This window comes from Cervus elaphus, chromosome 21, assembly GCF_910594005.1.
Source record: "Cervus elaphus chromosome 21, mCerEla1.1, whole genome shotgun sequence".
NCBI lineage: Eukaryota > Metazoa > Chordata > Mammalia > Artiodactyla > Cervidae > Cervus > Cervus elaphus.
Window position 1 is genome coordinate 60799462 of NC_057835.1, and position 22549 is coordinate 60822010.

Genomic DNA, 22549 nt, shown 5'->3' on the forward strand with positions numbered 1-22549 from the left:
AATACTAAGCCTTGGACAAAATTTGAACACCCTCTGGTTCCCCAAAAATGAGAAAATGTTAACTCCCCTGAAAGCACAAATTGCCTTCAAATGCTTCTTCATTTTTTTCCCAATAATTGTGGCTTAAGGAAAAAATCAAACTGATTTCAAATAAAAAATATGTTTCGGGATTTTAATATGGCCAGAAGAGTGATACCACAATGTCGTAAGGTATTTCTTCCTTTTTCCAATCTTACAAGATAAAAATACAAATAGGACACCATGATAGCCTCTATTTCTGTATTCTAAAAAGAAAAACTACTTTCCATTTTGCATGGTTGGATGAGTTATGCAAGAAAAATTTAATGATTTTAAAATAAATTTTTTAAAAAAGGAGTACTGGATCCAGAAAAACAGAGGGTTTGCCAAGGAACAATAATGTCATGTGGAGGGAGGGGGAAGTGGAGGAGAAGGGAAAGGAGGTCTGTGCCAAGCAAAGCTGGGGGCTGTTCAATCAGCTCTATCAGGGCTCCATCAGTGTCTCCACTCCAGCCAAATCCAGAGAAAACAAGGAGTCAAAGATTCAGGTCAATAAGCTTATAGGCGATTTGCACAAACAGCTCCTCCAGCAAGGTAAAAAACAAAGTCATATTGGCTTTTCTTTTTTATTCCTTCTCTTTGAACTCCCTGGTCCAAACACACCCTGGAAATGTCAATGTTATATGCAAGAATTTTAAAAGCTCAGCTTCTTAATCCCGTTAAGAAAAAAGGAACAAAGTTGCCTGTAAAGATCTCCTTCCTTACTAAACTCAAAGTGATTATGGTAGAGCTGCCTTTTGCAGATTCTGATTCCAGTTGCCCAAGCATCAGAGGAGGCAAAAACATGTCATTAAAAGCACAAATGAGGAAGAAAGAAACCAAACTGACTGAAAAGCGTTTATGAACTATATGTAAACAGACTTTCTGAACTAAAATAATAACAAAATGAAAAGTAAAAAAGAAAACAGGAAATAAAATAGCATGAATGTTTGACACTGAATCAAGTGAAAAACAAGCAATTACTACTCCCCTAACCAAATCTTTATGAAACTGTGTTTTTGCTCTTCTTCTAGTATGAAGAATCTAAGATAATATTTTTGTTGCTTTACCTTGACATGGGGGGTGGGGGATAACAAAAGCCAATAATCGAGGCTTTAACTGATTACAGTCCAAAAAGAAATACTGCTTTTCCTCTGTTCTTAAATTTTGAACAAAGCTACAAAATGACACATACCATGGAAAGAAAGGCAAGAGTTGGGGGAGAGGAACATTCCCATGCGTCTGGAAAGATATTGGCAGAAATAGCTAAGTACAGTGATGAAATTATTCTGATTTTCATGCCTCCTGCTCTGTCTTTCTGAGTCAAGGATGTGAAAATTTATAGAGAACATATACTCAGCTCTGGTGTTGTGGAAGGGAGCAAAGAGACTCATTAGCCTCAAACACCCCTAAACTGTTCTTCCGGAAACTGCATTAATGAGCTACAGATGGAGTCTCATCAAGACTGTGGCTAAAAGGGATGATTCCAGTTGGAGTTATCTGTATCTCCTGACAGCTTCCCCAACTTCCTTGCTTCCATTTCCTGCTTTCACTTGTCCTTTCCGCAGCCCTTTCTTCTCTAGGTAGATACAAACTATACAAACTATGTCTGATCATGCCTTTCTCTCAGTTATACCTCAGCTCTCCTCTGCGGCTTACCCAAGCCGTCCACCGCAATAAGAACCCCAGAGATTCCTAGAGATGTCAATTCCACAGGTATGGCCATACCTCTCCTATGTCCCCCCAGCTCTCTGCTGTCCTCCTCTGGCTTGCTGCAACACTAGCCTCGCAGGTACAGTCAGCTTGATCCTGGAGGACCAGAAGCTCACTCCCTTCCCTCAGGTCTCCACTCAAAGTTCACCTATCCTACCATCAGGTCTCCACTCAAAGTTCACCTATCCTACCATCACCTGTATAAGGCAGTATGCAGCACACCACACACACACACACACACACACACACACACACACACACACACACACACACACACACACACACACACCCCACCCACAGTGGCATTTTCTCATCCCCACCTGGGCTATCCTACCATCACCTGTATAAGGCAGTGTGCAGCACACGCCACACACACACACACACACACACACACACACACACACACACACACACCCACACACACACACACACCCACACACACACACCCACACACACACACACACACACACACACACACACCCCACCCACAGTGGCATTTTCTCATCCCCACCTGGGCTGTTTTTCTTCATGATGTTCAGCATCACCCATTATATTATACAATGTGAGTTTATCTCTCTCTCAAGAGTGGGGATGGACTTTCATCTATTGTTGCATCCCCAGAACCAAGAAAAGGGTCCGACACATAGCAGATGCCTAACATATAAGTTGAGTTGTACTGAATTCAGTCTATGGAACTGAACTGGAAGCTTCTGCCAACCTAATTATCTGTTTATGTTTGGTTTTGCTTTGGTATTAATAACTTCTGGGGCTAGAGCTAAATCCAAGTCTGAGTAACTCAGACTTTATTCTATTTTCTTCAATATGTTTTGCATTTTGCTATTCTAAAGGTTTTTAAATACAGAAACACGACCTTTACTTTCTGCACATTACCTGGGTCAAATGTTTTTGAATGTGGTGAGAATGCCCATTGTTACATTGTATCTGTTTTCTTATTTTATGGATTTCCATTAAGCTCCCTTTTTTCAACCCTAACTCTTCCAGATTGAAGAGCTCCAACATTAATTCATCTCTTCAAATAAAACACTGCACCCAGTGACCTCTCTGATCATTCTCTGTATCTAGATAGTAGGACTATAAGAAAGGCTTGCCTTTCTTTCAAAATCAACTTTAATGACATTATTTTCCCTTTCAGACTTTGTTCAGAGATGATGCCATCAGGGACCAGTTTGTTAACTTGGTTAACTTTTTCAGAAAATCACTATTGATAATTCAAAGTTCACTAATACATAGTTTCTTCAGAGGTTTGTGGTTGGTTGCTTGTTTGCTTGTTGACAACATCATTTTCTAACAGCCTAATGATACTGGCCTGGCAATTTTCTGCCTGTTCACTTACCCTGTGACATCCTCCTTGAATGTATCCCAAGACAGGTTTATCTACTTTAGTCATTAACAAACTTGAATATTTCAGTGAGGAAACCATCTTCCAAATAATTAATAATAGTAAGCCAGTTTTAGAGCTGCTTTAATATTACCTCCACTATAAAACTTACTGTCTCTGAGTTGGTCCAAGAATTGCTAATATATATGAGTCCCCACCTGCCAGCCGTGACGTAACTAAAAGCTCCGCAGGTTGCTTTCCAGACCACCTGTATTTCAATTTATACTAGTTTGCTTAGCTCTAAGCCAACACTGATGTTCTTCCATGTTTATTCTGTAAGCCAGAACAAAGGCAGAAAAAAAGGCACTGAAGCAAATACTTCAGTGCCACAGGAAATGTGCAGCACTTATGGACCCAGCCTTGATGTCTTCGTCATCTGTAAATTCAAGGAAATAATTCTTGCTTGTTTCCTTCCTCTCTGAGATACGGTAAGGCAAGATGCCAAATGATTTAAACTCACTGCACCAAAGAGGATGATGCACATTGAAAGCAGTGCTTTACACTTGCTAAATTTCTTAAAATCTAAGAGGATCAAAGCAACTTTGAAATAGCATCTTTTTATAAACACAGTTCATTTGATTCATTTCAAAGATGAAAAACAAAAACATGAAATATGCAACTAACCCAAAGTATAAAGTGAAAAAGGAATCAATAGAATTGTCAGATTGAAATGTTAGGCCCCTATGACTAGAACAAGGTTTTATTAAAGTGATCTTTTCCATTTTAGTTGTGAATATTTAGGCTTTAGATTCATATGATTAAAAATTCTACACATTTAAAGATGACAAAAGTCTGACCACCTTGTTTTACATTTCTGCGGAATACTACATTATAAGAGTGATTTGGATCACATTTAATCACATTTTATAACTAGGAACTTTACTAACATTAATAGGCACTTTGAGACTTGTAAAAAAAAAGTCTTCCCTTTGACAACAAGAGAATAGATAATATTCATGTGGAACAGAGGAAAATGCCACAATAATAAGTAAATAACTATTCTAAACACTGAAAACATCCTGCATAATATAGAGGTTCAATTTCAAAAGGAAGCAGCAACTTTTACCCATGATAAGCTATGTCTCCAGAAAGTCGAAATTTTTCTTCTTTTCTAAAAAAGAAAAGTTACAATAGATTGCTTTTATACAAAACACAGTTGCTAAAATATAAATGAAGATATATTGTAACTATATGAATATCTCAATACTCTTCTCTGACAATGTGTCAAAACACCTTGTTTGGAAAACAAGATACTCCAGCCATGTTTTTGTGATCTTAGTTTTTAAATTCCTGTCCTATTTGATAAGAAAAAAAAATTGATGTTCAAAAATGTTATCTCTGGAACCCAGTAAAGCAACTACCAGATTGTGATTTTGACTAATTTTTAGACAAAGAAACTTTCAAAATAATCCAATTCATTTTTTTACACATATTTACAGGGCTTAAGTTGTCACAAATCATATAGAATATATGCAAAAGTATGCTTCATCAATGATCCCAACTTAAAAACAGTTTTCATCAGAATAACAATTATCACATGCTTCTTCAGTCATGACACTGGCATCATTAACCATTTAAATACATATACTCTTTTAAACCTAATCTATCTTCTTCCCTGCAACAGGCAAGAAAACATAATTATGTGTCACTGAGACTAATATGTAAATTTCTGCAGAAAGATTAGATTCTAATTTTCCAGAGAGAAAATTTTCTTTTTCTATTACAGTTAATCAACTTAAATGAAAAATGAATGGAATCCCTGTATGACCTCAAGGGGATGCAATTCATATCAAAGAGCTGTCTCTCTTTCACACCAGTTCTGACTACTTCAGTAGGAATTCCCTGGTCTCACAATTTAGGAGAGTAAAATAATGAAATTCTTTCCTATTAAATAAAGTGACAGTGGTTTGAAATAGTAAAGTAATATTTATCCTAAAAAATATTATGTCAAAATTCAAATTCTTATTCCCACCTAGCATTATTATCTAGCTTCAAATTAAACAGAGAATTATTTGTATAGTATATATTAATTATATATTTTTAATATATTACCTATGTGTGCATGTATGTGCTAAGTCATTTCGATCATGTCCAACTCTTTGTGACCCTTTGGACTGTAGCCCACCAAGCTCCTCTGTCCATGGGGATTCTCTAGGCAAGAAGACTGGAGTGGGTTGACATGCCCTCCTTTAGGGGATCTTCAGCAACCCAGGGATCAAACCTGCATATCTCTTGTCTCCTGCATTATAGGCAGGTTCTTTACCACTAGCACCACCTGGGAAGCTCCATGTTACCTACATTATATATTAAATGTTACTTTGATATATTTTTCAACTTTCCAATTATTTATCAAATAATTAATAATGTCTATTAAACAATGTTCTTAAGAATTGTAATTCAGTTTTGTTTCGTTGTTTTTTTTTTTTAGTCCCTCAAGGCCTGTCATTATTTTTCATTGAGTTAAGACTCTGTTTAGTATAGATGGAAGTTATTATTCTGAGACTATAATTATGTAATCCTATAATAAGCATCTGCTATAAGTCCATTTAGGACTTCCCTTGTGACTCAGACAATAAAGCATCTGCCTGCAAAGCAGGAGACCCAGGTTCGACCCCTGGGTCAGGAAGAGCCTGTGGAGAAGGAAATGGCAACCCACTCCAGTATTCTTGCCTGGAAAATCCCATGGACAGAGGGGCCTGGTAGGCTACAGTCCATGGGTTTGCAAGAGTCGGACAGGACTGAGCAACTTCACTTTCTCTATAAGTCCATTTTCTTCCAAGAAACTACTAACTTAAAACTTGGAGTTCTATTAGGTTGACCAAAGAAATTCATTCGGGTTTTCTGTAACATCTTATAGAAAAACCTGAACAAACTTCTTTTGCCAACTCAATATATTCTTTCATTAAACATAGGCCATCACCAATGATTATTAACAAATGTAAACAACATCTAATAATTATTATTACTGCTCTCCCTGGATTAATAAATTGACAAAAATTCTTGAGTCCATACACTAAGTCTTTTAAGGACAAGAGTAAGAAGAATACATGATACTTAATAGCTATTGGTTCCTTCCTTTATTGCGGTCCCGCAACGTAAGGTAGGCACTCCAGAGTGCACAAGAGTATATTTCCTGATAAAGATGGACAATGGGATGCCTTCAAACATGTTTAGAAACTCTTCCTCTCTATCCAGCTCTACTATGTATTGCTGTGGTAATGCAGCATCAAGAAATGGTTCTAATAGGGAAAATATTAATTTAGCCTGAAATCTAAGTGAATACTAAAAAAGAAGGTCTATTATGTCCCTACCACTCTTGTTTTCAACAAGTCTCTGACCATCTTGAGGTCTCCAGGAGTTAATGGTCAAAGAGGTTTTCTGAACTTCAATGAAATCAAGTGCTGGTGTTGTCACTCCTTAAACTGTGGACAGTTTTAGGGTATTGAGCTCTATGGACCACAGGGATGGGAATGGCTCACTTCTTTTATTTCTAACATGCCAGAATCAAGAGAAAGTGATACTGAGGTTTTAATAAAATGTATCAAATATATATAGTTGGCTGCTGAGACATGTATATTAGCAGTTTGGGGGGATGATATAGCAGCATTCTTGATTTCAGACTATCAATTCTGATCATCAAATTCACACAAACATGTAAAAACTCATGTCCCATAATTTCTCTTTCTGCCTAAAACAAAAAAATGTTGCTTACAGAAACTTACAGAGATAGACACACACTCTCAATCATGCCCTATGGGAAACAACCATGGTAAAACAATGAAGTAGCTATTCTAAAACCAAAGAAGTAATCTGAACACTTGTGAAATTATACATTGGTGCAGGAGGTAACAGAAGACCCATCTCACTTGCAAAATCAATCAAAAAATTAAAAAGAATCATAAGAACCCTTAAACTCAGTTTTGGAAAAGCAGCTTAAATAATGAGTATACATGACTGATGAGAACATAATTACTGGCAGGACCACTTGGCTCCAAGTCAAGATAGGCTGGAAATAGGCTGAGGTTCAGCCTATTTATAACAGAGGTTATAATAATATAAATATAACATATAATATAAATATAACATAATACAATATAATATTAATATAAATATAATATAAATGTAACAGAGGTTCTTCCTCTGTTATAATGTTAGTGTATCATAAGAATATCTAGAAGAGAGAAAGAGTGTGTATTTCCTTATTTGTCAGTATCTAAAAAAAGCACCATTCTCAATGTTGAAAGTCAATGTCAAACACTTAAGGCATTCAGTGTTCAAAAGGAGTGAGCTCAAACCTTGTGTAGGGACTCTGGCCCATTCCCTGCTCACCCTCAATGATGAACTCAGTGCCTTGTAAACAACTGACATTAAGTAATATTTGTTGAAGGGATAAATGATGAACACTAAATATATTATAGTTAACTGTCTAAGCAACATGAAAATATTCAGTCAACTGGCCAATCAATATGAAACTATGTGTTTAAATATACAATATGACCTATGAGTTATGAAATTTCTTTTATCTTTCAAAATAATGTTGCATTTTAAAAATCCTATACACATTTTCAGACTGTTGAATTAAATATTAGCACCCTGAACACTCTTCCTCCAGTATATCAGTGCATTTTTCAACTACACAAAATCATCTGAGTAAATGGACTCACATATCACATCCAGCCATTAATGATTACCTTTGTTGCAAAAGTATTCCACCTCTTCACAACTCAGATTTTCAGGCCCAAATTCTGTGGAGAAGCTTTCCTCCAGTGGAAAGTCGCCCTTTGAGATAATGTCTGTTTCCTCTGATGGACATTCTTCTTCTTCCTCTTCAATGGCATCTTCTAGCGGCCCTTGAAAAAGAAGAGGGACACTGTACCAAAAATATCCCAAGAAGAGAGTGAAATAAAATCCTTAAATAGGGTCTTTTTGTTTAAGGTGATGAGGGACAATAAGGTATTCAATGAAAGGACAAGTAGTAACAACGGTACCCAGACAAGATAATGCCACATTTGCATCAACAAGTAATATTAAGCAATGTAACAAGTGGAAAGAAACCTGTTCCTGAAATTACTAAATAGAAAGCAAACTCCATCTCCCATCCTTCCCCACCCCCAACTTGAAGCCCAAAGCTTATTCTTTTATCCTCTCCTGAAGAGCAAAACTGTGCACTTTATGTTCATTTGTTAGAATTAACTGCCTGGTAAAGAGTACAAGTCTCTTTTACACTGTTGTACAATTTTACCTGAGATTTTAATAAAGATTTAAAGTAATTGAATGCATTTTAATTGAACTGAGATTTTAATAAAGTCTATACTTTTAAAAATCCATCTTAAGAGTGGATTCCAAGAAAAGATTTCATTATATGTGTTTGAAGCTTGAAGAAAAAATTACATATTTCTCTCCCTGATGAAAGCATAACCCTATTCATAATTAATTGAATTTTTTCTGAAATGAAAAGTAGTTTTCTAATGAAAAAAATGTAATTTGTATTTATGTGATACTTTTTCTGTAATAAAAATACAACTTCCTTAGAGTGAATGAGAGTCAGGTGCATTACATTAATGGGCCTATTTTATTGAAAGGAAAGGGTGGGCTGTCGTTGTTGAGATGGATCTGAAGTGGATGACATGGAAATACCACATGGCCGATTGTGAATTTCTGACTGCCCAGAAGAATCAAAGTATCCGACTCATTTTACTAAGTGGAAGCCTGCATTTGCTCCTAAAGAAGCACTGTGGCATTTCATCCAAGGAACACAATTATGGTAATTTGTACTAATTGTCACTCATGTCAGCAGTCTCATCAGACAGGCTAAATACTTAAAAGGCTTAGGCAGTCTCTTTCTCTTACTTCTTAGAAATGTGGATTTAAATTTAAGGTATGCTCAAGTCAAAAAAATTTATTACAGAGTTTCTTTGTCCTTTTTAAAATTTGTTTTTCCTTCTTTTCTCCAAAATAACAAATGTTAAGGAAGAAAGGATGCACTAATTCCAAACACTCTGGTAATGTGCTTTTTCTTTTTTAATTCTAGGTGGAGAGTTAAAAAAATCCATGTGTGCTCAGTTGCATTCAAAAGCCATGGATCTCATATTGGTTTTTATCTCTTATTCATTATTTCAAGTAATATATAATCTTTCACCTTTTAACAATTATGTCAAGTACTAAGACATGCAAGGAATATATAAAATAGTAATAAGGTAAAATATTACAATCACTAAAACAGTTATTTGAATAATTTTAATTATTAACTGCAAGTCTAACAAGGAATAAAATAGAATATTTTCCATGTTTTTATTTTTTCAAGATACCTAGTTTTAGTAACAAGTTTGGTCAAAATAAGACACCTAAACTATCTCATTTTTGTATCTCATATAGGACTTTCAAAGTACTTTCTTGTGTGATCTTTAAAATAATCCAGTGAGGTAGGTATGGGAATTATTATTCTTTTTTTTGGTAAATCTGGAAAGTAAAGGTCAGGTTAGTTAACCAGAATAAGGCTACAAGTTAATACGTGAAAAAGTTGACATGAAAACTCTATTTTATTTAAAAATACCTTTTATACTACACTACATGCAAACCATTCTTTTACAGTTATAAATGCATTCTTTCATAAGTAAAACTATAAAACAGGTTACTCGTAAACACAGAATCCTTCAGAAATTGCTCATGTCTACTAACATAACTATTTTTAGATGCTTAAAGATCAGGTCTTAAAATTGAGAAGCCTCTCACTGCTCTTCTCAGATTACCAAAAATCAACCAAAATTTTAACCCTCCCAGCAAAAATAACCAGGAAAGTCTTTTTTATAGACATTACCAAAAATAAAATAATTAATTATGAATATTTAATTATTTGCATAATCTATATCCTTACCAAGTAATTCTATAAAGGAAACTGTCTTAATATCAGTTTATATCATGTAACAGACAAGATAATATAGACTACTTTTGGAATACATACTCTTGGGTTTGGTTAACAAAAAATAAAACTCTAATTGTAAAATAAATATTTTAAATAATTCATATAAATTTTACTGTCTTTTTTACTTATGTATGCTCTTCAATTACAAAAGCCTATATATTATAAAGAAAGTGCATGCATATTACTAGAATAAAATTAATAGTAAAATACTTTGTGTTTTAAAAATAAAATGTGAGCAAACTTTCTAACATTTGTAAAAGAGTCTTTATTGAAGATAATATGTACTTGAACAATTTAAAATCGTACAGGACTTAACAATTTGGCTCCAATAGTATAAATTAAATTAAAATTTAATCACTTTATTAAAAATTAGGTGGAAAATCTCATGTGAAATTTTGAAAGAAACCCACAAAACATTGATATAGGCTCAATAAGTGTCTAACCAAGCCATTCAAATATATAAACATATGTCACAAAGGTTTCTACATCATATATAACTTTTATTTATCAAAGATTATGGTAAGATCTTAACTGACAGTATAGTGTTCTATATTCCAGGGGCTGTTTTATTTTATGTTGGCTATCTATTTGCAATTCAAAGCATGTAACTGAAAAGAAGCACTTATTGTCAAAAAAAATTACAAAATCCAAATGAAAGGTAAAAAAAAATTTCTGAGTTCATTGCTCAAAATACATGAGATCTCACTGTCAATATTTATAACAGGTTAAAAAAAGGTGATTTAGTAACCAATGTGTATTTCGCCCAAAGCACGTGTCAGATTGATATAATTAATTGTACTTTAAAATGTGAAATTACTAACCATTTCTTTAGCTATGCTATCAAATCAGGCTCTGGCAAAAAGGTTTCTCTTAAAATGCATAGTATTTATGGTTTAAGATTAGATCTCACCCTACTCTCTATATTGCAAACCTTACAGATAATCGGTGGCTATAAACTAACATTTTAAGAGGGTAAGAGACACTTGAAGCAGAAGCACAATTAATAGCACCAATGAAGGGGGGAATGAAGGAACCTCCTGTGTGTGGATTAGTGGGCACAGAAGTCCACTTCAGAAAAATCACCACATCTAATTTGACACAAATAATAATATCTACTTAGAAAAGGCTTACGACTGAGTTCTCTGTGCCCTCATGGAGAAAATTACTTCTGATTGAGGCCACTTGGCAGGCAAGTGAAAGGAAATCTGAATTTCAACTCTTCAATTGCTTCTGATTTACAGATACTCAAACACAATCCAGAAGGAATAGTCTTAATGTTTATAAATATAAATATTTATCTGATTTTCCAAGCGCGAACAATTAGCTGTACATCCTAAAGTTATGAATACAACAATGTTGGACGTCAGGCCCACAACACTGTTAATCATCTCTCAGAATGAAGAGGCATCTTTTCATCTTTTGTATTGGATTAATAATAGAGATTACTGAAGATTCTGGTGGATGCAAAGAAATACTTCCATTTTCAGAAAGGGAGACAACTGGTACCCAGGAACCACCTGAATTGACCACTGCTTTTCTACTACTTCTGCCCTCTAGAGATAAAGCTGAAGCTAAGAAGGGTGGTGCAGATTCACAACACTTGACAATACCCAGGACCTTCCCAAAGTGCAGGAAAGCTTTATCTGTGTGTGTTAGTCACTCAGTTGTGTCCGACTATTTGCGACCCCATGGACTGTGGTCCACCGGGCTCCTTTATCCATGGGATTCTCCAGGCAAGAATATTGGAGTGGGCAGCCATTCCCTTCTCCAGAGGGTTCATCCTGACCCAGGGATTGAACCCGAGTCTCCTGCCTTGCAAGCAAATTCTTTACCATCTGAGCAATCAGGGAAGCCTGCTGGTACTTGCTAAGGCTTTATTCACCCAGCACCAACAGATACGTTGCAAAAGTTGAGCCTATGTGTGGCAGAAATTTTTCACCTGGTGGTTGTTTCAGTGATTCAGAATTGGCAAAGAACAATAGGAACATTCAAGGTCAAGCAGTCCTATCCTATACAAAGGTAGCATAATCACTGAATGAAATGAATGTCAAGAACTAGATTTATTTAGTTAAGAAGCATTTTGAGGAGTACTTCTCCCTAGACAAATGAATTCATGAGAAAATTATTACTATGATTTCAGGTGGTTAAAGAAATCCCTGAAACCCATCCAAAGCCACTGGAGTAAAAGCTAGATGACAAAAAAAAAAAAAAAAAAAGGCAAACAAGCAAAAACTCCAGGGAAAAAATATGGGAGATATATAAGAATTTAGAGGATATAGGGTTAAAATAAGCAATACAAGGAGGAATACAAAAAATGATAAAGACCAACATCATAAATATTAAATCAAATAAACATGTCTTTCAACATATATTATCTTGATAAAAAATTTCCTACTCTGGCAGCCTACTATAAACTAGACTGATCCTCACATAAATGTCAGATTGTCTTTGTTCATATAAATTCAAAGCACTTCAGAATGAGGCACCCAAGAAAGAAATTAAATTCTACAGAAATTAATATACATTGTCAATTATGAAGAAGAGAAATGCCAAATTCTATATTCTGATACAACGTCCCCCAAAATGGTTTCTTTCTCTTAAGTTCTCACTGGAATTAATTTATTATAAATTATTTTGGTTAGGTTTTGCATATGTTTTGATTAAAACAAGACACTTTGCCATAATGGAACTATAGAGAGCATTCAGTCTCCTCTCCACGCATTAATATTCTAAGCATTCTAGAGGCTGCACAAGACTAGCCACCTAGCAAAATGAGACTGTTTCAGAATACTGGGCAGCCTTGATTACAACCGACAGGTGGGAAGAAAGTTGAATTAAAATATTATCATTTCCAATAATTACAATAATCCATCACAGTGTGCTCAGAAATTCTGCTAGGTGAGTTTCCTCTAAAAACACACAAATATTTCCAAACCTTTTTATTCTGTGTTTTAAATGTATGCCATTTCAGGTCATTTTTACATCTGTTAGTATTATTAAAACTGTCATCAAAAATTTATTACATAATTTTACATATAGAACATATGGAGAACAAAGAACATGTGATGAAATAAATTTCTCAAAATCTCAATGAACAAATGAAAATGAAAATGGTGTACTGTCTCCAGGTTGCCAGCTCCTGTTTTGTGCTTCTTTGAAGCTGTTTGCAAAAGAATCACTCACACAAAGGAGTAAGAAGGTACATAAAACCTAGTATATATAAAACAATAGAGATCTGCAAATCTGACAATTCAAACAATAATATATACCATACTTTAATGTTACATAATAATTAGCCCATATTTTCATGTAATGCTCTCTTTTTCAAAAAGTGAATATGACAATATAAGCTAGGGATAGACAAATTCTGGTTTGCATTTAATACGTAATATACAAATATGTCAAAACTCTATACAGGTATGCTGTATGTTAGATAATAGGTAAGGGGAATTAACATAAAGTTTCCATTCTAAACTTATGTTACATTCTCTACATGTGATAGAAATGTGGCAGTGGACTAATATTAATATTTAAATTGGATGTCATTACCAAGTCCTCTGTATTCTAGCCTCATATATCTTCATTAATCTCAGGATGATATTCATAAAACCCAAAATATAAAATCCTTCTAATAGGAAAGACTGTTAGTTTCATACATTCTGTATAACATGGCCTGTTTATTCAATTAGAAATGAAAAGTAAAAATGCACCTCTAAAAAGCAGAAGTCCACAAAAATGCACTCCTCCCCGTCTCGTTATGGAGTGGAAACCCGTCTGTCTTTAGAGCACTAATATCTTCTCTGCATCTGGGGCGTTTTTTGTGGCTCTCAGTAGTTCTGCTCTTAGAGTTTTCAGCTGCTACACTCAGATTCCTTAGAATCATCATTACCCTGTAGGCACACCTCAAAATGCTACTCACCTGGTTCCTATTACATTTGTCTCATGCATATCCCACTGAGCCATTTAATGAGAAGGGGCAGGGAAGAGGGGTGCTCTTTGGACAGTGCAAAGCCACACTAGCTCATGTAATTGAGCTTAACAGCAAGAATAAAGCCTTATTTCTGTAGTTTAAAAAAACAGCATTTTAAACGAGCAAGTTCTTCCTGCAGTCACTCACTTTTAACAATAGTTGCATCAGGGGATCTAGTAGGAAGGAAACATTTTTATTAATTTTTCTCTTATCTGCCAAAAGAATGTTGATTTTTTCATTTGCGTTTGTTGCCTGCAGGTAGCAGACCACAGAATTATATAGTAGAAATTCTTCTTTTTGATTAATTTCTTTCCATGTGTTAGGTTATTTCTTATATATAATTGATTTTGGGCTTTGCTCATAGCTGTACATCTTTTTTATATCTGTACCAACTGCTGTCCTTCAATCTAGAAAGTTGAAGGAAATTACCTGAATTTGTTAAGTTTATTAAAAATGAGATCTGTGAATATTTAAATTGAGTTTTGAAATGTTAATGCAAAAAAAGATATTAGAGAATTTTTAATGGTGGGTTCAATTTGACCATATTCCATTGTAAAAAGAAGAGAAGAGGGTCAGGTTTTATTCAAATTGTTTCTTTAGGGGAAAAAATGAACTCTTTGATTTCTATAAAAATAGAATAATATTTTTTGCTACAAGGTCCTTGGCCATTTTTATTAGATAGCAGTATTAACACTTCTTATATGTAAATCTGGGAACACTTTAAATTCTTTAATTTTTTCCCCTGAAATGCTCTGTTTTTGGAACCTTCAAATTAAGTCAATGATACTAACAAGAAAATACTTTTGCTTGCAACATATGCAAACCTAGCAAGCAGCAACTAATCGTACAGAGCAGATTAAACACTGACATCACAGGAAAAACAAAGTCAGATGAGAAAATCCAGATAAATTTAAACTAGAATCTCTAATGACTAATTTACTCTCAGGCAGTAACACAGGCATTGAAAAAAAGTCGGTTCATTAATAAGTGCCTTGTGCATTGACCCAGGAAGTCAGTGACAGAGTTGGCACTGAAATTCACATATTTTGTAATCAGGTCTCTCAGTCCAGAGCCCCACAAAGCTTTCTGAAGATGGTAACTCCATCACAAAGAAACACAAAAGTATATTCATTACTAAAATTATGTATTTCTATATGATTTGATATATTTCAATAATATAAAGCCCTTAGTTGGTAATGACTAAACATAAATGAAAATCTTATAAATCATTTTGTTATTTTTATGAGACTTTCATGTATGCATGTATTTATTCATTCATTTGTTATTCACTTAACCAGTATGTATTGAGGGTGAAGCACACGGCAGGCACTATATCGCGTACTGAGCTAACAGTAATGTACAAAGTGGACGGTCCCAGCCAGAAGGGAGTGGATAACTGAATGAGGGAGACAAATGTTACACATACAATACATGCAACTTTTTTTTTTTTAAAGATACTCCATTTCAACATGGGGAGGGCAAGAAAGCCTTCTTAGATATCCTAAATTCCAGTTATTTGTGCATTTTCTTATTTCCTCAGATTTAATTTTATCTGACCTCCATTTGTAACTGGAAGTAACAAGTATGGTACCTAGCATTTAACCATGGCATTTAATAGTTATTCAAATAAGAACATTTTAGCTGAATTTAATTGTCATAAAGTTGAAGATCAAATCAAGGAGAGAGAATACTGGGTCCAATTATTACTAATTATATTGTTGAAGGAAGTTTATTCTGCTACCAGTGTGAAATCCATGTCATTTCCTGGTTATTCAAATCAGGTACCATGCATCCACAGTCTGCCAAAAGTTTTCTGGGGGATGTGGGATCAGGCAAGCAGAAAATCTTCCACAAAATCAACTCTGCTATCACAACAGATCATCAGGTGTTACCCGGAATATGAATACAGTACATTATATTATTCTAAAAGCACCATGAGTATGAAAAAAGTATTTTAATCTGCTCACAGAACCTTTTATACATGATATGTGAGTGATATTTATTAGGTGAATTAATCAGAACTTATAAGTTTATAGACCTGTACAAGAAAAAAAAAATGCATCTTCTTTAGAAACTTCAAAGCACCATCAAAATGCAGCTAGTATTCTTATTTGACAAAACTGTGCAAAACTGGAGAATAATATCCTAGATTGTTTTAAAAAGCTAAATTAGTATAAGCAAAAGAGATGTTATTTTTTTAAATTATCTTATTTAAACAGAGATACAAAAAACAGAGGCAAGGGGAGCCTAGTCTTCTGACTCTAGAATGAATGCATATTTCTTTCTCTTTCTAGAGCAAACCAAAAACAACGCACGTGTTGGTTTTTCAAAAGTCTACAATAACAGCAAAAGCATTAGCCAAACAATAGATATTAAACAAAGGATTCTAACGATTAATTTCTTAAACAATTTCATGAGGCAAAGATGAATCAATATGGTCCTTAAAAACATTCAGGATGCATTTCTTTGTCTCATAAGCAACATATCTGCGTCATGTGAAAACATCCAGCAAGCATATGGCTACATGCAAGAAATTAAAGGAAAATCACTGCAAAGATTTGGGGGAATTTTTTTAATTACAAGAAAAATATCAACAAAAATACTTGCTTCAGGTTTTGGTCACTGTATATACAAACTTCTTTTCCTTCTTAATAAAATTGTAATCTAACAATCCCCATCTCATCACATAGATCAATTTCCCTCTACTTATTCCTTCAGTTTAATAACATCCTTTCTGACCCTGCTTTATTAAAATGATTCTTTACATGTACAATTCATTATTGATTAAACCTTCTAAAAAACTCATCTTATAAAATTACGGCTCTAAAAATGATGCCTGATTTCACTGGCTAATTACAAACAGTTTGATAGCAAACAGTGTTTCTCTAAATGTCATCCTCAGACCAGCAGCATTATCATCATCAGACAACTTGATAGAAATTCAAAATTAATTGTCAGACTCCACCCCAGATCTGGTTTCAGAAACTCTGAGGGTGAGGCCCATCAACCGGTATTTTAACAAACCCTGTAAGGGATTCCAATGCATGCTCAAGTTTAAGAACAACTGTAGGAATACAAATGCTAGAAGTCACTGTGTAACAGCAAAAATTATATTTTTGTTATCATTTAATAGAAACAGTATAATATTTTGAAATTAACATAGGCTCCATCCTTTGTGTACTGCAGCTGATTCTGTGATCAAACTACTTATCACCAGGGCAACTTAGTGCAATCAGACCTGATTAGTGGCAGGTTAGGTTTGCTTATTTAGTGCTGGTTAATGGTTCTCCCAAATAATGCCAGAGTCTAGAAAGCACTTCAGTCACATTGTTTCAGACAATTCTGGGATGACAGGGAATAGACTGGAGCCATTACTTCGGTTGATCCCACATGTTACTGCTTCATACACTTCCAGGAGCCCTGAATAATGCAAACAATCGAGCAGCCAGTGAATTTGGCTAAAAAGTTTTTCATGTGTGTCTGGCTATGGTATAGAAAAATATCTTTATACAAATAGGGATTGCATCTCAATTTTTAAAAATTACAGTCTGCTAGGTGAGTTATTTGAAAACCAAGAGCTTTAAGCAGCATGGCATTTTCCTCATCCTCCTCTTCTGAGGATAGGGCATCTCGTGAGATGAAAACACCCAGCCAGCCAGAGCAGGCCCATCACTCAGTGGCGATCAGTGTGAAGCAAGAGGTCCCAGCCAGATCACACAGGTTCCTCCACTTATCATCTCTCACTCCAATCCCTTATTATGATCAGGTTGGTGCACAAACCAAGTGTGGTCTCCAGGATTTCATGGAGCAGTACCATGGCCAACCTCATTGTTAACCAACATATACAACTTGCAAACTACACGTCCCAGCACCACCGCCTTGAACAGAATAGTCAACTGTAGGAACAGAATAGGCAACTACAGAAATCTGTTCCATTTCCACAAATAGGTGTGGCCTCCTGCTCCTGGAATGCTGCCAACTTGGCCCTCCGTGTGAGTTTGACACGGTAAATCATGATGAATATTCTCTCTATGCCTGTAGAGTCCTGCAGACATTTTCTGCACAGCGAGAAAAACAATTCCTCACACAAAACAAAGCATTGTTGTGGATCCTGTGCATTAGGTGAGAATACAAACTTTATAAGAATTTGCCTAATTTCACAAGTGTATGTGTAATTTTCCAAATTTCCATTCTGACAGATCTCCTTCATCTTCGGGGGATGAAAAAACAAAACAAAACACAGATCTATAGTTGCAAAACCCTAACAAAGCGATGGGGGCGGGTGGCGCTTTGTGAGTGAAGGTGAAAACAAATCAACATGTTCACCACGCTCTAATTGTGCCATGCCCTGGGATACATAGCAAAAGGGCACTTTATAACAAGTGTTCTACGCTGTCATTAAACCACTATAAAGGTACCTCGATTCAGTGCTTGTGAACATCTCTAGAGGCCCCAGAAAGCACTTCCCCATAAAACATATCTTCAAAAAGACTTTTATTTTATACTAGCACATTAAAAGAGTATCTAAAGACACAGAGGCACTCAATATAGCTATATTTTTAAGAAGAACACTTACTCTCTGGAGAATTAGGAGAGCAGGTAGGGTGCCAGTGATAACAAAGCTAGCTTATCCACACTGCTCCAGCAGGGGCAACGTGAAGGAAGCATCTAAGGGCTCTCTTAAAAAGAAAATATCCTCTGCCTTTGGCAACAAAGGCTACAATAGAATAAAAGCAAGCACCTTTACAGGCAGAAGTTATAGGGTAAGCCAAAAGGTGGAAAGCTCACATAAATGAACTCTCTGCTGGTGACTCACAGCCCTCCAATATTTGCATCGTAAACCCTGTGCCAGCCTCCAGGAGACACTCTCCTATGCACTTCTGATATAAGGAACTAAATCGCGAGCGTGCGTATGCACGCGCGCGCGCATGCACGCGCGCGCGCGCGCGCACACACACACACACACACACACACACACACATGGGGAAAAAACTGGGCATGGTAGCTTCCTTTCCAATTAAATAGAATTTCATTTTTTCCCTTCAACTGTAAGCATAAAAATGAATTTACTAACTATTGAAGGTGGTAAGCTATAAAGTTATTTCAATACTGATTACATAGCCACACTTAATGAAAAACCTAGAAAGACTCTCACCCACAGTGATCAATCCCAATCACTCTCTCACTCAAGCCAAATAAATACACATTCCTTCCCTCCAAAGAGAAAATTCCAGAATACCAGAATTATCAGGACTTACCTAATATTCAATGCATTGGCAATAAACACAGGGGAATTTTCAATCTTAAAGCCACATTTTCTAACTCTTATAAATGACACAAATTCATCTAACTTGAATCATCTAGAAATAAACACCTTCCTGTCTTCAAAAAAGGTTCACCTTAAACAGCTGAATTAGTGCTTTTTTTCAGTTTGCTTTTGGTCTATCTTTGTTGTTCTTCTTTGTGGCTATTTTCTATTGGCAATTACAATTTAGAAACAGTACACTATAAACAGCAATGAACCAAACTATATAGATGACTTTTATATCTTAGTAGTCTTTCCCTAGTTCAGACATAATTTTTCAGCCATTTTTTAAAAATCATTCTATCAGCCCCCACACTGTTTTTATATACCTAAAATATTTCACTCTTGATGTGGAAAAATATAACCAAGTAAATCTTACCAGAAAATGAAAGAAATTAAATCACAGAATGGATGCCATTCACTGTTAGCTACAGCATTCAATCTGATCCTGCTTCCTCCCACTCAAGCTGTTATTACTCTATGCTTTCTGAGAACAAAAAGAAGTATGTACCTGTCACCCAGCACCATCCACCACACACCAACTTTCCCATTCCAGCCTTCTATCTTGGATCAGGCTAACCCTTGGCTCAAATATTAAATAAGTATAGGAAACCATTGGTGGAAACATACCCTGATGCCTTCTGCATCCTCAGAGGGAAATCATGGTGCCTATTGTTGGTTCTGCCATTCTCTTCTCTTCTTGGGGCAATAAGACTTGCCCCAAGTCTTATTCTCTAGTCTCTGTTATAACTGGCACCAATGTTAGTGTGAATGAGATTCACACTGAATGTTTGATGAAAATGAAGACTTTCAAGCCTCACTCCCAAAGATTCTACAGCTCTGGGATAGGACCTAGGAATTAGAACTTTAATCCTGCATCTCAAGTTATTCTAATACAGATCACACACTGGGATGCTAGTGATACATGTTTCAAACCTGGAAAGAAGAGGAGAGTGAAGCAGATCTGAGATATAACATCCCTACAACACCATGAGGGGCTTCCCAGGTGGCACTAGTGGTAAAGAATCCACCTGCAAATGCAGGAGATGCAGGTTCAATCCCTGGGTTGGGAAGATCCCCTGCATGAGGAAAGGGCAGCCCGCTCTAGTATTCTCGCCTGAAAAATTCCTTGGACAGAGGAGCCTGGTGGGCCACAATCCATGGGGTCTCAAAGAGTCAGACATGACTGAGCATAAACACACAACAGTATGAGGGGTGAGATAAGAATGGATCATTTTATTTTTTTTTTTTGGATCATTTTTTTAACAGTAAATCCTTGAAATTATTTGGTTCCTCTATGTTTAGTTCTACTTTTCCCAAGAACACCTCATCCCATTTTGGAGGCTAAAGTGTATGTACTGATAGAAGGCATTAATTCTGCAGCTTTATTTTCTCTGAGGCCTCCGTTCCACATCTGAAGAGACATACAAGATCAGTCTCGCCATTTATTTTATCCGTTGCACTTGAGAATTATTCATGTACCATATGGAGAGTTGGCTCCTGCTGAAGTTGTGGGGGAATTCCATTCCATCATGCTTCTCAATGCTCTTTGGAGATTTAACTGTGGCACAAATGAAGCATATCTAAATTAGGTTATAGAAACTGTTACCTTTCCTTTGGTTTGGTTTGGTTTTTTTGCCATATGTAGCTGCCAATGAAGAGTTACAATGAGGGGCAGGGTTGGGGTGGGGGGGATAGAACTGATATTTTTTAAGAGCTGTTGATAAGTTGAGATGTTCTAAATGTTCTAAAATGTTCTCAAGAAATCTGCCACAATTCTATAAACAGCTACCGAAAATTTCACAAACTCTTTGAAAGAAGCAATATGTGAATCGGGGAATAATGTGCAAAGTGTAATTTGCATGTCAGTTTGGGAAGGTTGTACAATTGAGAGGAAAGTTCCTTCAATAAGGAAGTTAGGGATAACACAATTTAAATTGAGTTGAGTTGTCCTAATTTTATTGAAATATTTAAGAACTATGTAGATTAGCAAGGGAAAAGTCAACAAGCGAAAATTCAGATTTAAAAATTTTAAAAGCAACCTCTCTGTTACTATATACAAGATATATTAATAATAATACCTTGTGTATCTACAGTCAAGCAATAACACATTAAAAAAAAAACTGTGACAAACCACTAACTCAACTATTAAGGCTTAAATAACAAAGAAGAAAAACATTTGGTTAAGTTTTTGGCTAAAAAAATTATTTGGTTAAAATAGGTTAGATAATAAAATCTATTTTATACAACACAGAAGCGTATTTCTAAAAATATGTTTGAATGAATGAAGAAACAAAGTCACTCCTTTAAAAACCTCATGAAACTGGCTGAATCAGTAATAGTGCACAAGAACAAGAAAGTATATTTCCAATTGTTAGAACCTGTTTATCCTCCAGCTTCCTAAACCTTTAAATCTCTACTCTGGGCTGTTTCATTTTCTCTTATTTATGATAAGAACCTAGCACCTATGGTCAATCCGCCTTGTATCAAATTCCTTAGCGTGAGTAGCCTCCCACAAGTATCACAATTTTGGTCCCTCTGCAATTCCAGGGAGATCACAAATCTCATTAGGAACTCTCACTGCTAAGGAGAAAACATCATGAACTATCTATCTGCCCCCTGGCCAGGAACTCTGTGAGACACTCTATTATATATCATCCTGGCTTTGCCATCTTTACCTTCAAGGAGGAGAAAGACCTAACAACTGGGACAAAGCTGATGGAGACAGAAATCCTAAAGTGTGCTGATTCTCTGTTTTATGATTTGGCTATCTCTGTCATTTCGGTATGTTAAGAAAATATAAAATAAGGCCTTTGGAGTTGAGGGTTAGAGGTGGGGAGCAATTTTGAAATCAGACAATATGTTAACTAATCAGTAAGATTTTGAGATATTCTTTCAAAGTAAATATATAAGGAGAGACTCTTAAAATCACAATAAAAAAACAAAAAGTATAATGATAAGCAATATATAGACAGCTGATGGTCCAGAAAAATATAATTAGTGTTTTGATAACAAACAATGAAAAACCATACAAGAATGTAGAGAAAAATACAAATGGGTTAAAAAGATGATAAGTGGGAAAAAAAGATCAGAGCAAACTGGTTATACAACTGCAACCCACTAATAACAGACCCTCCTAAATTTAAGTGTACTGAGGATATGATGAATTGACAATATGTATAA

General features: G+C 35.4%; 1 protein-coding gene across 2 annotated transcripts in view; it reads right to left on the minus strand.

Moving 5' to 3' along the window:
- Positions 1 to 22549, minus strand: part of ZFPM2 (zinc finger protein, FOG family member 2) — a 502740-nt gene that overhangs the window by 395380 nt on the left and 84811 nt on the right. For both annotated transcript variants that reach the window (XM_043880290.1, XM_043880291.1), the window contains exon 2: positions 7861 to 8019. In XM_043880290.1, the coding sequence (XP_043736225.1) occupies positions 7861 to 8019 (159 nt within the window). The remainder of the gene's footprint in view (positions 1 to 7860; positions 8020 to 22549) is intronic.